We start from the raw sequence: 15625 nt of genomic DNA, 5'->3' as shown, positions 1-15625 counted from the left end.
CCAGCCTCAAGAAACCTCCATGCGAGCAGGTACACTGTAAACAACACACAGTCCCCAACCCCATGACACATCCCTCCTAGGTGTTATTGTGGCTCCCACAGAACCAAGGCTTTGATAAAGCTGTTAGATTTATTCTTTTGTTTAGTTTTATTTCCTGAGAGTTTGGCTTTATGACCAGTGAGAGTTTTTCCTTTTGGTCTCCACCATCTGGAGGGTGGACTTACTGGGGTACACCTTGGTGGTGAAATAGACTGGGAATCCAAGTCTCTTTCACTCTGTCATGTTGTGCCAGCTCTCCGGGGTATTTGTCCTGAGAGTTTCCAGACATTGGAAACCTTTGTATCTCAACCCTCATTGCTTGTCAGTGTTGGAAAGTATGATTCCAGAAGTACTGATATGATGTCACTCATTAGTGGGTCTGTGACCGGAGGTGTCTCACATTTCTGTGGGAGACTAGAGACATCATTTCCACAATACCACCTTACCACCTGTGCACTTGCTTTCTTAGTCCAATGTCAGGAGTAAACTTTTGGATCATGGAAGCTGCATCTCCTCTGCCCTCTCTGGTCACCTCTTGTGACCTGAGTTAAGTCACAAAAAGTCTTACTGGTTTGAGTTGCTAGTGATATGATACCCATCAACGGCCAGAAGATGGATCCTTTAAATATTTTTAAATAGATATATTTCATAAAGAGCTCTCAATTATCTTATTAGCATAAAGGCTAGGCTTAAGGACTCCCTTTGCAAAATGGAAGAAGGTCGAATTTAAGACAAAAATAAGTTTCCACATCCAGTGTAAATCCCCCTTTGTTTCTTCCTTTCTTTACGTTTCTTTGAGTTTTTCACTGACATTATATAGTTGTTTTCTAGTTGTATACGTTACTCAGTGTTCATCACATAAATGGACTCTTAAACTTCTTCCCCTGTTTCAACGAATCCCCACCAACCTCCGTCCGGGGAACCATCCCTTTGTTCTCTACAGGTGTGAGCCTATTTTCTGGTTTGTCTCCCTTTTTTGCTGTAGTTGTTCGTTTATTTTGTTTTGTCTTCTTAAACTCTGGCCACATATGCCTAGTTTAACCTCCCTTTGCCTACAAGATTTACAGAGATCACTCTGGCTTGATCCTAGGTCCAATGTATCCAGGATGCTCCTATAAATGCTAAAAGCAAGAATGTGAATTTAGCAAAAGCACCTGACACTGGCAATAAGGCTCGTTTTGCTCCCACCTTCCAGGACTCTGTAACCAGGTTCTGCCAGACTAAGGAATTCTTACACAATGTGTTTGCAGGTGTATCCTAGACCTCTCACCACCACAAAAAATTCATGTCCCCTGGACAGCAGCAGAGTTTTTAAATTATAAAGACCTTACCTCTAGTTTCAGAAGCTCTTGCCAAATTTAGAGATTTACAAAGATTATTTGACTACATATGCAACCTTCCCTTTACAGAGGAAACAAAAGACCAAAATTTCTTCTAAGCCCTCCTACAAATGACCAGTTGAAGGCCAATATTTAGGGGCTTATAGAAGCCAAACTTACATTTTGTATCTAGAAAAAAGGGTTTTTGTTAAAATGCTTTATATAGACTTTACAAAGGCATTAAACTATTGGTTTCCATTTTAGTTAAAAGTCTCCCTTATGTAAAGAAGCAATTTTTGTTTAAAAGATGGGGCAATAGTTGATATTCAGGCTATAATCCAGGTCTTCAGGAATTAGGAACAACGGTTCTTATTTTGCAAACCTCTACAAAACCAGAACCACAACTCCAGAGACCAGTAGAAGCCCACTTAGCTCTATTGATCTCCAAACCTTGCCTGTTCCTCTCAAAATGTTTGTGTAATATTAGAAAAGTTCAGGACATTGGAAGAAAATATTTCTGTTCTTTTAAAAAAGGTGAATTTTAAATAGCAATTACCCTGAAAACCTTAGAAAAAAATTGTTTATATTCTTCCCGTGTCCCTTAAAACTAAATCTTACCACGTCTTTGAAATGTAAACACAGCCCACGATCTCCTGAGAATGAAGAACAAGAAAAAATAAAGACGGAAAGAGGGCTTTTTAAAATACAAACCATTGGCAGAACTCATGTGCCCAAACTCCAGCCCTCTGAGGACAGGCAGAGAAGATCCAAGGATTCCCCCCTGGAGAAAAGTGAGACCCTTCCTCTGTGCTTTTGTGATATAAATTCTCTACCCCCCATCTTCACTAAGACCTAAGGGCCTTTTTACAACATGTAAACTCTAGGGGAAAGCTTTTTGTTAAAACAAATAAATAAACAAAACAATAGAGGGAAGTATTTAAAAATTGGGCCTGTCATGTCCTCTCCACAAATGGTAGTACAAACAAAATTAAGATTTTGTTTGTGTCTTGTCTGTGTAGTGTGTGTGTGTGTGTGTGTGTGTGTGTGTGTGTGTGTGTGTTTGTGTCCATGTTGTACATGTGAGATATTTTCCCTATCTCTGGGCAGTACTGCTAAAACTAATTTGCAAAAGAGTTCTATTGAGTTAGTTTGAAGGCAAGTACTCGTAAGGACTGGACATTCTAAAACTCGGAAAGGTAAAAACTCACCCAAACGTGTTTCAGGTTCACACGATCTGGGAACATATTCAGTAGTAAAGCAAATTTCAGGTTGCTGGTTTACTTATAAGGGGTATGGCTGAAGAGTTACCAGCTTTAAATAGAAAACCTTTATTCTGCTTGCGTTTACTAAAAACCACATAAGGTCATGGTATCAACTGTTGCACTTGACCAGGAGAAAAATAAACCTTAGAATAATTGTTAATTTTACCTAATGCCTCATGAAGTTTTAGGGGTAGTCTGAGTATAATTAAAACAAGTTAAAAACAAGTAAATTAAATTGATGTAACTATGATAAAATAATAAGCAGAGATTTATCTGGTTTTGTCTTATTACAGAGACACTAAAGATATATTTGGGCCTGTTAATAAACAGATTTCATGCTTGTATTATGATGGTGTTATGAAAAAAGCACATATTTCTAAAAATTCCAAAATATATTTATTAATTTGCAAATATAAAGAATTCTGGTGTAACAGAGCTCAAAGTTGCTTACTTCTTAGTTTTTACTGAAAATTAGGGTTTCTAGCATTAAGAATTCTAATAATTGCAATTAAGACTACTGGAAATAACAAGGGAAACTCCATATATGAAGAAAATAACACATTTGTTTTTGGTAAAAGAAAATATGAAGAATAAAAAGACATATTTGTTGAGGGAACAGAAATTAATTCTGTCCTAAAGTGAAACCATTTATTTCAAGAGGAAACATTTAAGACAAAAATTGAAGGTAAAAAAGAAAGTTCCGACAGTTTATGAAGAAAGAATATTTGGAAAGAGATGTTATGTGTGGCCAATCTGGCTAAGATTATGATAAATTCAAAGAAATAAATGAGTTTTAACATCAAAAGTGCACTGGTGCAAGTTTTTGTTTCATCTTTATAAAAAGTACAAAGTTGGCTTGAACTAATGGTCTGCTCTCCATAAGAAATTGTAAGCAAAACTTTATCTTTTTAAATTATCTGCCTGAAACCCATGATTCTGGCAACCAAAATAATTTCCTATATTTATCATATCTTGGATACCTAAGAAAACCGAGTGAGTCTGAATATCCAAGGAGTTACATTTTGCTCTCACAGCTATGTAACCTTCTATATTTGCCTTGGATATCTTCTATTGCCACGTTAGTTGAAAGGATAATTAAATACTGTTTCTTAATAATTTGTTATCCTATTCAAACATTCAAACCTTTTCAAATTTCTTGACATTTGAACATCTCAGAGATTTTGTGAGCAATTGAACTAATGAGGCTACTTGGTACATTTACTTACATGGGAAGCATTGCCAAATAAGTGATATGAAACCCTCTTAGATTATGTTTATATAGATATGTTATTAAGATACATGTTCTAAAAGTTATATGAAACTCCTACAAATCTGAGGTCCTGGTATGATATTATCTGGAAGTGTTGTGTGTCACAGATCCAGATTTCCACGTAGGCTGCAGTGGCAGGAGCTCCAAGCAGATCTCAAAGAATGCACATTTTTAAGTCTTTCCTTATTTACAGACAGTTGTATGTGTATTAGATGCCTCATTACACGAGCAAATGTGACAATTTTCAAGGAGATTCAGGGGAAAACTGCGAGGACAGGTTTCTAATACCTCAAGACCCTAAATCTGAATGAAGTAAAAATTTCCGGAACAAGTGGAAAAACTGGATTCAAGCAGAACCAAAATTAATAACGACTTGCAAAAGATCATTATACTCTTTATGGCTTTTTGTATGAAACATTAGTGCTTTTTTTTAAATGTTGTGTTTTTGAAGATTTAAGGAAACTTTGTCTCTTAAGCTAACTGACTTACAACGATTTGATAAAATATACCTTTGTGAACAAATTCGAGTATTTATCTTTTCTCCTTACCTGAACCCTCGAGAATCAGAAACTCTCAGGGAGTATTTTCTTTTTTTCTGGAAACTGTTTATTTGCTTCAGTTCAATAAGAATCTGTTCCACCTATGACAGGACACAATGGGAAACACTGCGTATATTACCACGCTTGGACTGGAAGGTCATATTTGGGGGAGACATGCAGAGGCTCAGGTGTTACCCGACAGCTTGAAGGAACTTAGGTTGATTTCATGGAGCCAATAAAGCCCCTTGGAAATACCAGACTGATACCTTGCTTCCAGAGTTCCCAGCAGCCTTACCAGGTGAGTAAAGAAGGTCACTTCCTCACAGGTGCAGGAACCCCGGGATGTTTGGGGGGCCTTGAGAAGAGAGGAATTCACCCAAATCTATACGTATTACAGGCAAAGTCTGATGGCAAGTTATTGGCTTGGCTCCTGGCCTCAAGAGGCTGTTAAACTTCATCTGGAGACTTTTTATGAAAACTTCTAGCAAAGCAGGTTGAAAGAGCCAAATGCAATTCTTGTTGTACTTATGGAAAAGTCAGGCCAAGTTTTATGGGAGATGACTTATTTTGCAAACAAATTAGTGTTAATTTCATTATCTTTGGTCAAAGAAGTGATTATAGAGAGAAAATATGTTTCAATAACACATCTTCGTACATTTTAGATTTTATTACTATTTATTATTACTATTTAGATTTATTACTATTTATATACTATTATAAAATGGATTAGGTCCTGATTTCTTCTAGTGTCTTCCACCACCAGCTACAACATTCCAAATTGACATTCTGAGGTTTCTCCCACCTTTCTGACTCGGAATCCTTTGAGAACTAAAACTGCCCTTCTCCTGAAGTTCTGCTAAATGTAAACCACTTACCTAAATCTAGAGAAATCCACAAGAACTCAACCTACACAATCTTTGTGCCTATTGCTCAGCAGGCCAAGCAGAGATCACCAGAGACATTTGAACGACAAACCCAGGGGACCTGTCTGACTGCACAGCCTGCCCTCACTCTATCTGAGATGCTTCGAGTCCAACATCTAGAAGTCTGCTCCACTGGCTGCCCTCACAACTCAGAAACTAGCTTAACATTAGATCCAGTCATGAACCACTGGGTTCCTCTTGTTTCCATAGAAAAGCCTCTTGTTTCTTACCTGATTACTTGGACCACAGGCCTAACGTTGTGAATCCACCTGCATCACTGCCTTCTGGAATGTGTTTGCCTAAACTGACCTATCATCCAGATGAATAGACCAGTTCAGTTGGAAGAAAACACGTAGCAGCTGAACTGTTAATGTGTGCAACTGCAGAGAAGCTTACATTTAAATTTGATCTGGGTAACCCATCTCTCTGGCAGGACTGACATTTGTGCACCAAACATTTACTGGTTCCTTCCCTTTGAAATCTCAGTCCCCTACCCCCTTCTGCTTAATTCGGGATGACAATTGTATCTCTTTTGCCTGACTGCCATGTCTGTGTGGACTCCTTGCACATATGCTATTAGATTTGATTTTCTCTTGTTAATCTATCTCATGTCAATTTGAGTCTTAGTCCAGCCAGAAGGACCTTGAGGGGGACAGGGATTCTTGCTCCCCTTCCCTCCTGGGGCTGGCCCGCCACGCCCTCTCCTACTCCTCTGGCAAAGCCCTGGACTGCTCCACCTCCAAGCCCCCCACCCCTGCCAGGCCTTTTGAGGGTGGCAGGTGGCAGGTGGCAGGGAGAAGACCCCATGGCCTTTGTCTACAGAAGACTAGAGTGGTGGAGGCAGGTGGAGAGGGAGCCTTGGGCCCAGGGACCAGGTGTTGGGACAGATTGATTTTAGGGATGAAGATGACAAGAAATGGCATTTGGAGCACATCTGAGCTGCTAACAAGGTGGACAGCTGTACAAGGCTCCAACAGCCATTAAAGTGGAGAACTGGTCTGGAAGATGGGGGGGGGGGGGCAGGAAGTAGGTGCGCACAGACTGGAAGTGGTGCTAGAGTGGGGGGTGGGGGGAACAAGCAGGGACCCTCCCCGGAAAGCAGATCATCAGAGTCAGACTCTAGGGGATGCTGAGTTGAGGGGCCAGAGCAAGGAGTGGGGCCACCTTATCACGTCAACCATAAGCTCCGAACCATTGCCGCTGCTTTGCACCAAATTAATGAAATTAAGAAGTAACTGAAGAAAAAATTGAGGGGAAGTAGATGAGAGAAACTATAAAAGAATAATTTAGAAGAAAGAGAAGGTAGGTTGCCTCTATTCTCAGTTCAGTCCCTGGAGGGCAGCTGGCATTTGCTGAGCACCAGGGAGACAAGCCAAGCAGGCAGGACATGTGGCTGCTCCCGGTTCTGTTCCTTCTCGTCGTTCAAGGTGAGTAAGGTGGGGGTTTCAGGACGGCACACCTGCAGGGCTGGGGCAGGACATGGACGGGTCTGTCCTGGGGGAAATGGCAGGGACTTCATTCAGCCAGATGCTTATTTATTTATTTATTTATTTAAAAACATTTGTTTTAAGTACTGTTACCTGATAAGTACTAAGTTAGGTGTTGGACAAGGAAATAGAATAAATAATACAAACAGTGTCTGTGTCTAGGACAGTTTGTCAACCCTGGCAGAGAGAAGGATAGACAGATGATGGATGGATGGATGGTAGATGCATGGATAAATAGATAGAGGGTACGGAGAGGCATACACACACACATATATACACTCATACATAAATGCATGAATTCCTGAGGAAGTTTTAAAGAGCACAGATACTCAGCCTCCAGCTAAGACCCATTCAGCCAAGGTGGGGTTCAGACATCTGGATCATTTAAAAGCCTGAACAACTGGTCTTAACTTGTAGCTTGAGCCGGGAAACTCTTTTCTGAAGAGCTCATACAACAGGGAGGAAGGCAGGCAGCAAAACCAGGGTGACAGGCTCTCTGGAGAGTTGCTCGTCCCCACACATTAGCCTGCCTGGGTCTCTGCTCTGGATGATCCAAAGACCAGATGCAATCCAATGTCCTAGACACAATACCCGAGATGGGGGCAAAGTGCCCTGGAGGCACCAGAGTGACCAAGTTGTTGCAGAACCGGGGAAACCAGAGAAGAGACACTGTTGGAGCTGAAACTTGAGGGATGAATTAAGGGTTTTTTTCCCTCAAACGGAGAATAAAGCACATTCCTGGTAGAGGGAACAACTTGTACAAAGGTATGGAAACACAGAAGAGCACAATGTGTAGGTAAAAATACAAGCAATCATGTGTCTGAGTGAGTGAGTGTGTTTGGTGTGTGTGTGTGTGTGTGTGTGTGTGTGTGTGTGTGTAGTTCATGTAAGTTTGGAGGCTGAGGGTTTGTAGGTGTGTGGGGGTTAGATTGTCAGGGGCTGGGATGAGGACGGACCATGCTGTCTCACCAGTCTGGGATTCAGAAATACACCTGTGGCTGCAGTGTGCCCTCTGTGCTGCCGGGAAAAGGTGCTGCTTGAGGGCAGGCAGGGGAGGGTGGTCAGTAGGATGAAGTGAGCAGAGGCCCCTGTATTGGGCAGTTAGGAGACCCAAGGAGGGTTCACAACATGGGTGACAGCAAAAGAAATCCTGCGGGGGATGAAGGGACAGGTGGAATGTGGCGATTAGACAGAGGACAGAGGCTCCTGGTTGGTCTCAGTGCAGGGTCAGAAGCCCGAGTGGCACCTGGGTCAGCCCTGGGCTCAAGGATGTTGGGTTTCTGTTTTCTAGGCCACTTCTCCACCTGCCAGGAGAGTATGGTGAGAGGCACAGCAATTGGTACATTGACCATGTCCTGTGACTATAGCCCAGGATGGGAATTCTACAAGAAATGGTTGTGTCGCGGGAAGAACTGGAGTTCCTGCAAAATCCTTATTAAAACCACCGGGTCAGAGCAACTGGTGAAGAAGGGCCGAGTGTCCATCCAGGACAATCACAGCCGACACATGTTCACTGTGACCTTGGAGGATCTCTGGTATGACGACGCAGACACCTACTGGTGTGGGATTGAGCAGACCGGCACTGACATAGGGTTCAAATTTTCCGTGATTGTCGACCCAGGTAGGCACTACTCTCCTGTGTTCTGGGCCCCTGGGACCCACCCCCAGAGGAGTCAGGACTGTTTCTCTGTCTTCCCCCGATGGATGGAGAGGAGTCTGGAATCTTGCCTGAGACCACACGTGTGCATGTGCTTGTGTGAGTGGGTATGTGCATGTGAGAGCATGGATGGGGGGCACTAAGATTCTGGAAAGGACTGGAAGAAAGAGTGAGCCCCCACAATGCCACATGAGTCCATCTGGTCTCCCCAGAGGGTTAGAGAAGGACACACTCGGTCAGGACAGGCTTGTCCAGGGGAGGCAGCTCCTTTTTTCCCGGTCATGTTCACCCTCAGCACATCCCAGCCTGTGTGGGGTGATGTCAGGCCTGCATGGAGGAGTGGGGTGCCATAAGGCCATGATCCTGATGGTCTCAGCTATAGGACAAGACACCCTCTCCCTGCCTCCTCCTTCTTCTTCCTCCCCCCCACCCTTGGCAACATTAGCACAAAGGAGCAGGTGAGGGACTATGAACCCATTTTTAGGAGAAGGAAAGACAGACTCCACTGTGGTGCAGGCACCTTCTCTTCTGGCTGCCTCTATCCTTGGAGGGGACCCTGGTCTCCCCTGAAGCTGCCCCAGAAGCACTAAGTCCTCCTAAGAGAAGAGCCTGGAAAGAGAGTCAGGTTATAGCCCCCACCCAACAGCTCCATGTCTGGACCTCTGCGTCTTGTCTCCAACACACAGACACACAGACACTAGGTAGGTAATGCACCTGCTACTCAACACTCCATTTCTAGAGCAGAGAAAAATCTCTTCAAACTTAGAATATGCACATGTGTGCAAATGTGTGCAGTGGGAAGGATGCTGGTCTTAGAATGTTCTAGAAATTAACTGAAAAGGACATCAAATGTGGTAGATGTGTGCAAGAGTAGAGGAGGAGTTGGTGCAAGAGAATTGGAGTCTGGACCCTTAACCCAGACGACCTTCCCTTGGCAGACCTGGAGAAGTAAGAAAGCAAGCCCCAGGTAGGCAGAAAGGGACCCAAGGGGAAGCAGAAGCTGCGGGCACTTGGCAGCCCCAGAATACAGGGAACCCTGGACTTGCCAGCTCATGGGTCACATTGCTTCAGGGCAGGTGGCACAGAGCCTGCTTCAAGCCAGGCTGAGACTCAGAAAGGAGCCTGCCTGGCTGATTTAAGGCTCCAGGGATTGGGAACATGGTTCTGACATACTGAGCTGTGTCTAATAGGACACCAAGATGAAACTGAATGTGAATTCCTACATAACCAGTAACCCTAAATCCCTCACAAGGTAGTAAACTGGTATTTATCCGCAAATAAGAAATCGTATGTTTTGAATAAGAAAGCAAAAAGATGCAAGAGAAAGCCAACATGGCTGAGCAGTGGCACTAACACAGAAAGGTTCTGCATCCCTGGGGGTGGGGTGTGGAGACCATGGGAGCCACCTGTGACACTCACAACCATGCTTTGCTCTGTGTGTTTAGCCCCTGATCCAACAGACTCTCCCAAGCCTGTAGCAAGAACACCAGCCGGTCGAGCTTCCTCTCCTCCTTTTACCCAGGGCATCAACAGCAGCCAGCCTATTGTTCTGATCAACCCCCACAGCAGGTGAGCACAGCTGAACCCACAGACTTTCCCACTGCTGCCCTGGGACAGCTCTCCCCTGGGGCACTCTGACAGGGGCCCCCATTGGCCCTTCTGATGTCTCCTCTGCTGGGGAGAAACAGCAAGGTCTACACTGGGCCCCCTCTTTGTACCTCTGAGTCCTTAAAGTGCTCCCCCTCCCCACAAGAAACCTAAGCTAAGTTGTTCAGCTGGGCTGTAGGAGAGAAGCTTCTGGTCTCCTTCTGACCTGCCTCCCGACCCCCAAGCAGCCAAAACAGGCGCAGGTGCTTTCAGCCTCAAGTTGCCAGAAGGGAAGGGTTCTGGATTAGCTCCCTGTGGCTGCTGGAGCAAATCACCACCACCCTGGTGGCTGAAGGCAAAACGATGTTATGATCTTAAAGTTCTGGAGACAAGGTCTGGGATGAGGCTCACTGGGCTAAAACTCAAGGTGCTGGCAGGGCTGGCTCCTCCTGGAGGCTCTGAGGGAGAAGGGCTTCCTTGTCTTTTCCAGCTTCTGGAGGCCGCTGCACCCCTGGCTCGTGGTCTCTTCCATCAACCAGCAGGGGTGGTTGAGTCTTTCTCACCCTCATTACTCTGACACTGGCTCTCCTGTGTGCTTTCATTTATAAAGACACTGGCGATTCCATAGGGTCCACCCAGATATCCCAGGATCACCTCCCCATCTCAGGGTCAGCTGGTTGGCAATCTTAAATCCATCTGCATCATTAATTCTCTTGCGCCAAGGAATCTAATATATTCAAAGGTCTGGAGATTAGGACATCTTTGAGGGGGAGTCATTCTGCCCACTGTCAAGGGCAGGTACTTGTCCCATGGATCCAGCTCTCTCCTCCCAAATGCTTGGGAAATGCTGGGAAGGAGTGGGAAGCTGGCATTCCTGCTATCTCACATTCCCAACACGGTAGAGAGGTTGGGCCATCAACCTAAAGCCCAATCCCCTCAACAGGCATCCAAAGAACAATTAACTCCTTCATCAAAGGGCACACACCCTGCCCTGCTTCACTCCATCCCAGGCCATGGTGATGGTGCATTTCCTGCCACAAGTGCCCTCCACCACCTCCCCTCGAGCTCCAGTCTGTCTTTCTTCCCTTCTGAAGGTCCCTATTCCTTGGAGCTGGCCCGCTGGATAGTGTGTTCACTCGTGTGCAAATGAGGCCAGGCACTTGGCTTATGCATCACAACCAGCTTCTGTCCTACTCATGACTATTTGGAGACTAGTTGTTCTGTTGAGTGGGAAGGGAGGATGCAGAACTTTTAGGGGACTGAAGGGCAGAAAAGGAAGCCTGTGGGAGGGCAGAAGGGCAGCAACCCCACGGGGAGTGGAACATGGGAAAAGAGCACAGTGGGTTCAAGGATAATTTTGGGAAATGCAAGGCAGCATGTCCTCTCCCTCAAGAAAAGTCCTTTGTGAAATGGACATGACAAATCCTCCTCGAGGCAGGTAAAAGGAAAGAACAGAATGGCCTCCAGGGGGGTCCTGGCACTGCTTGTGGGGGAGGGGATGAGGCAGAAGGTGAGGACATCAGACTCTTGGATACTGATGGGGACTGCCAGGGGGACATACGTGAGCAGGGGCCCAACTGTCCAATAGACCACGTGCCACTGTCCAGGGTGCATGAGATAGTGCACCTTCTATGTGCTACCAGGTGGGGGTCACAGCTAGAAGAGACTCCTCCCAGGAGAAGCTGAAAGGTAAGCATCCAGATTGAAAGGGGAGTGGAAATTTTCCTCTATTGTATTAGGTAATATTATATCCTAGCTTGAAAGATGGACAGAATTTTGGATCTGCACTTCAGATTTTGTCTCCATCTCTCTCTGCCCCTCCCCTGCTCAGGCTCTCTCTCTCTCTCTCTCTCTCTCTCTCTCTCTCTCTCTCTCAAATATAAAAATAAATGAAAGAAAGAAAGAAAGAAAGAAAGAAAGAGGAAGGAAGAGAGGAAGGAAGGAAGGAAGGAAGGAAGGAAGGAAGGAAGGAAGGAAGGAAGATGGGCAGAATTTACATAAGGTGGGACAGACGTAGAACCAAAAGAGTCAAGCAAGGGGAAATCCTTGATCTTGGGTGGCCTGCTGGTGACGTGGAGAGGATGTGGAGGGATGCAGCCACAAAAGGTGCCCCTGCTTGGGGACCTGCTGTTACTGTGCTGTGGGGAGTCAGGGGGGCTCCAGCAGGAGAATAAGTCAGCCTGAGCAGGAAAAACCACAGCCCCTGTGTCACCAACTCTCCCGCATCCTCTGACCTCTGATCAGGGAATGGGCAGTGACTGCAGTTCCAAGGGAGAAGAGGGTCCCTGTTAGGTGAGGACTCCCCTCATCCTGATCTTAGTATTAAACTCTGGCTCCCTCACTGCTCTGCACAGGTCAGGGACCCTGGCCATCAGTGGAGCAGCAGAGAATCTTCCTGTGTGGATCTTCCTGGTACCTCCTCTCCTTGCAACCCTGGAGTGGCTCTGCCAAGGATAAATGACTATTACATCGTTCAAGACTCTGGCCAATGATGGGTTTTCAAGTTCCATACCAACCAGTAAGTAGAAAACCTCAACTAAACCAAAAAGTTTCAGAATGTGTCCACGTGGACAAAGATCCCTGATGGGCCAGCTGTACAGAGGTCCACGGATTCCACCTTCTGCTGCATCAGTGCCTCCTGGGAAAGAATTGTCTGAGCAGGGTTGGACCATCACCTGACCCACATCCTATCTGTTTGCACCATACATTTCTTATTAAAATCTATTTCCTAGTAAATACATTTGCATCCTATAAAATACATTTCCTATTAAAATCTTTCCTGCACTCTTTGGAGATTTTTTTTTTGGAGGGGACACTGTTTCAATGTTTTATATGTAAGAGTATGAGCCATCCATTCTAGAGGTTGTGAAGTGACTCTAAGTCCAATTGTAGATTTAGATTGTTTCCAGCAACAGGGAGGTGGGAGAGTAGAAGGGAGAGGCCTGGATAAGCCTTTTAATCCCCTCAGAGAGGTCCTGACAAGGGTTCCCTCTATGTAAATGCAAAATTTCACTGATGGTCAAGAGAGTTAAAGGAAAGTATAGGGATCTACGTCTGCAATTATTTTCTGTATTTAAAAAAATGTATCATGGTATATATATACCTCAAATATTATAATCTTCTCATGCTAAGTGCACAGTCTAATCACCTTTGTTAAGCCTGGAATACCTGGGTTACTTTCATCTCAAACAAGATCTTAATACAGGTATACAGATATATCACTATAAATTTGACAAAGCTCATTGAAGGTACTCTTTTTTCCTCTGTGAAGTATAAGTGTTTTGTGGGGAGGGGCTTTGAAACAATGCAAATATCCACCTATCCCTGTATCTACATCAGTAGCCTCCAAACACGGTGGACTTACCCAGTGGTCACAAGAAACAATTCATTTCTGCTCCTCCATTTGTACCTTGACCCCACTGGCCCTTAGGTGCAGGGGCTCCAGGGACCATTTGGACTTTTACATCTAGATGGGACAGTCTAAGAGGCTCAGATCTCCCCGTAACAGCTGTGATACTGTCCATGTTCCAGGCAGCTCACACCAACAATCATCCATTCCTGGGTTTGGCCTGGCCTTTGGCCTTTCCACCATCCCTCCTTCCTACCCACCCCCTCCCTCAGGTGAGCAACTGCAAGCCCAGAATACTGGGTTCTTCATGTTCAACATCTTCTTACTCACTCATCAAAAAATAACAAATAAGCAATTTTCTTTTTTAATTTTCAAGAGAATACATGTTTCCTCTCAATAAAGATTTGGGGGTTTGGGGGGGTTCTCCTCCACTTACATTCTTCCTGGGCTGTCTATTCTTTTTTTGCATCCATATTTTATTTCGAACCATTTTATTAGAACTATAAGCCCATGTTGCCCCCAAATTCATATGTTGAAGCCCTAATCAGGGAAAATACCAAGGACTCATTAGTTAAGAAGTCTTTCCAAGTGTCTAGAATAATGGTGGAGGAGATTTTGGGGGGTCCTTTCCTACATTCCATAGATCAGAGAGTGCTAAGGTGAAAAGCTTAGACTAGCATGGTGTCTGTGCCCTATTTTTATGCTGAATCTTTGTATGGTGGTCTCATTTGGAATAGGAACCAACATAGAGTGCGCACACCAAAACAGAAGTAACCTTGTACATCCTGGGGGTTGAGGGTAGAAATTACGCCAGGCTTGTGATCAAAGGCTTTGTTTCCAGTTTTGGCACAGGTGTCATTGGCTCTGTGGCACTGGGCAAGTGTCTTCTGTCTGGCTTGAGTTTCCTCACGTGTAAAGTGAAGTGATTAATGTCCCCTATACTGCCTAGAGCCCAGTTTGTCTAGACTCAGGAGATGCTCAGAGGAGATGTGACTGTGCCTGCCTCAGACACAGTGGCAGTCAATGAAAGTTTCATGTTACTTATAGAGACAATGATCAATGGCAGGGAGCATTGGATACTCATGGAATTGCTCAGTAATACCTGCTTTATCATCAGAGTGGGAGGTGACTCCCAGGGAACTAAGACCCTGTCCCTTGCATGTGTAAGGAGAAGGATATCAGTCTGGGTTTTCTAGGCTCCCTGCTTCTGAGGGGTCAAAAGAAGGTATAGACACCATGGTGGGGGGACTCTGAGCATGTCATTTCCATCTTAGGAGAAATGAAAGATGAACACTAATTTCTGGTGCCACAAACAGTACCTTCTTGCCTATAAGAGACTTGTGGAAGCCACCACATTGGTGACAGAGTGGAGGAGAGGCCCTGTGTCCCTCATAGACCATCTGGAGACCCTCATTTTCACGGTCACCATGAGGGAACCTCCGTACACATGATGCACAGCTCACTGGTGCGGGACTGAGATGGACTGGGCGATGGAAGGTCTAGGTGGGCTCAATCCTGATCCTGTGGTCCAGGTGGTGGTGTCTGTCTCCTCAAGAGATACCCTCTCACTCAGGCTCTGGGGCTGAGGTCTCAGAACCCGAAGTTTTCTACCCAGAAGCCCTCAGGGAAAAACAGCAAGTCCGGCTATGCATCCAGGTGACTAGAGAGTCTGTGGGGGTGTATTTACTTGTCTACATGTGTCTCTTTGTTGAATTGGGTCTCAGATAACACAGAGAGCTGGGGCCGGAGGGGTCCTGGCAGGAACAAGAGGGAGGCAGCTGAGTCTTGGGATCTGTGACATGGAGTCCCCTTCCACAAACTCAGGGTCCCCAAAGGACTGATATGGCTTGCCAGCACCACTGTTGTCTCTGGTGGGCATGAGGACAGCCTGAGAAGCCAAGTGGCCCCCTTGGCCACACAGCCCTGGCCCTTCTTTTTCCTGAGGCCTCTAACATAGTAGAAAATGCCTTCCCATGGGGCCCCGATTCCCTGGAAAACATATTTCATCTCAAGTTTGTGAGCCACCTGCAACCATCATGGACTTTCTTCTGTGTCCCATGGACGTTAGGGCTCCAGCCAAAAAGGGGTTTCAAAATTCTAGACCCCATCACGATCGAAAGCAGAACCAAGCCTTGAGTATGTGCCAACCATGAGGGAAGACCTGAACCCACAAGTGAACAGAAGACTCTGGGG

General features: G+C 45.2%; 1 protein-coding gene across 1 annotated transcript; it reads left to right on the top strand.

The window, feature by feature from the left end:
* The first annotated feature begins 6739 nt into the window (after nt 1-6739).
* Nucleotides 6740-12776, top strand: LOC109277148 (CMRF35-like molecule 5). The gene is made up of 4 exons (XM_019466667.2): nt 6740-6779; nt 8131-8460; nt 9942-10065; nt 12438-12776. The coding sequence occupies exons 1-4, from the start codon at nt 6740-6742 to the stop codon at nt 12538-12540; spliced, it is 597 nt and encodes a 198-aa protein (XP_019322212.2). The 3' UTR covers nt 12541-12776.
* The last annotated feature ends 2849 nt before the right edge of the window (nt 12777-15625 follow it).

This window comes from Panthera pardus, unplaced genomic scaffold (genome assembly GCF_024362965.1).
Source record: "Panthera pardus isolate Hobbes unplaced genomic scaffold, ASM2436296v1 HiC_scaffold_3, whole genome shotgun sequence".
Lineage (NCBI taxonomy): Eukaryota > Metazoa > Chordata > Mammalia > Carnivora > Felidae > Panthera > Panthera pardus.
The sequence above is the reverse complement of the archived record's forward strand: the minus strand, read 5'-3'. Positions and strand labels throughout refer to the sequence as shown.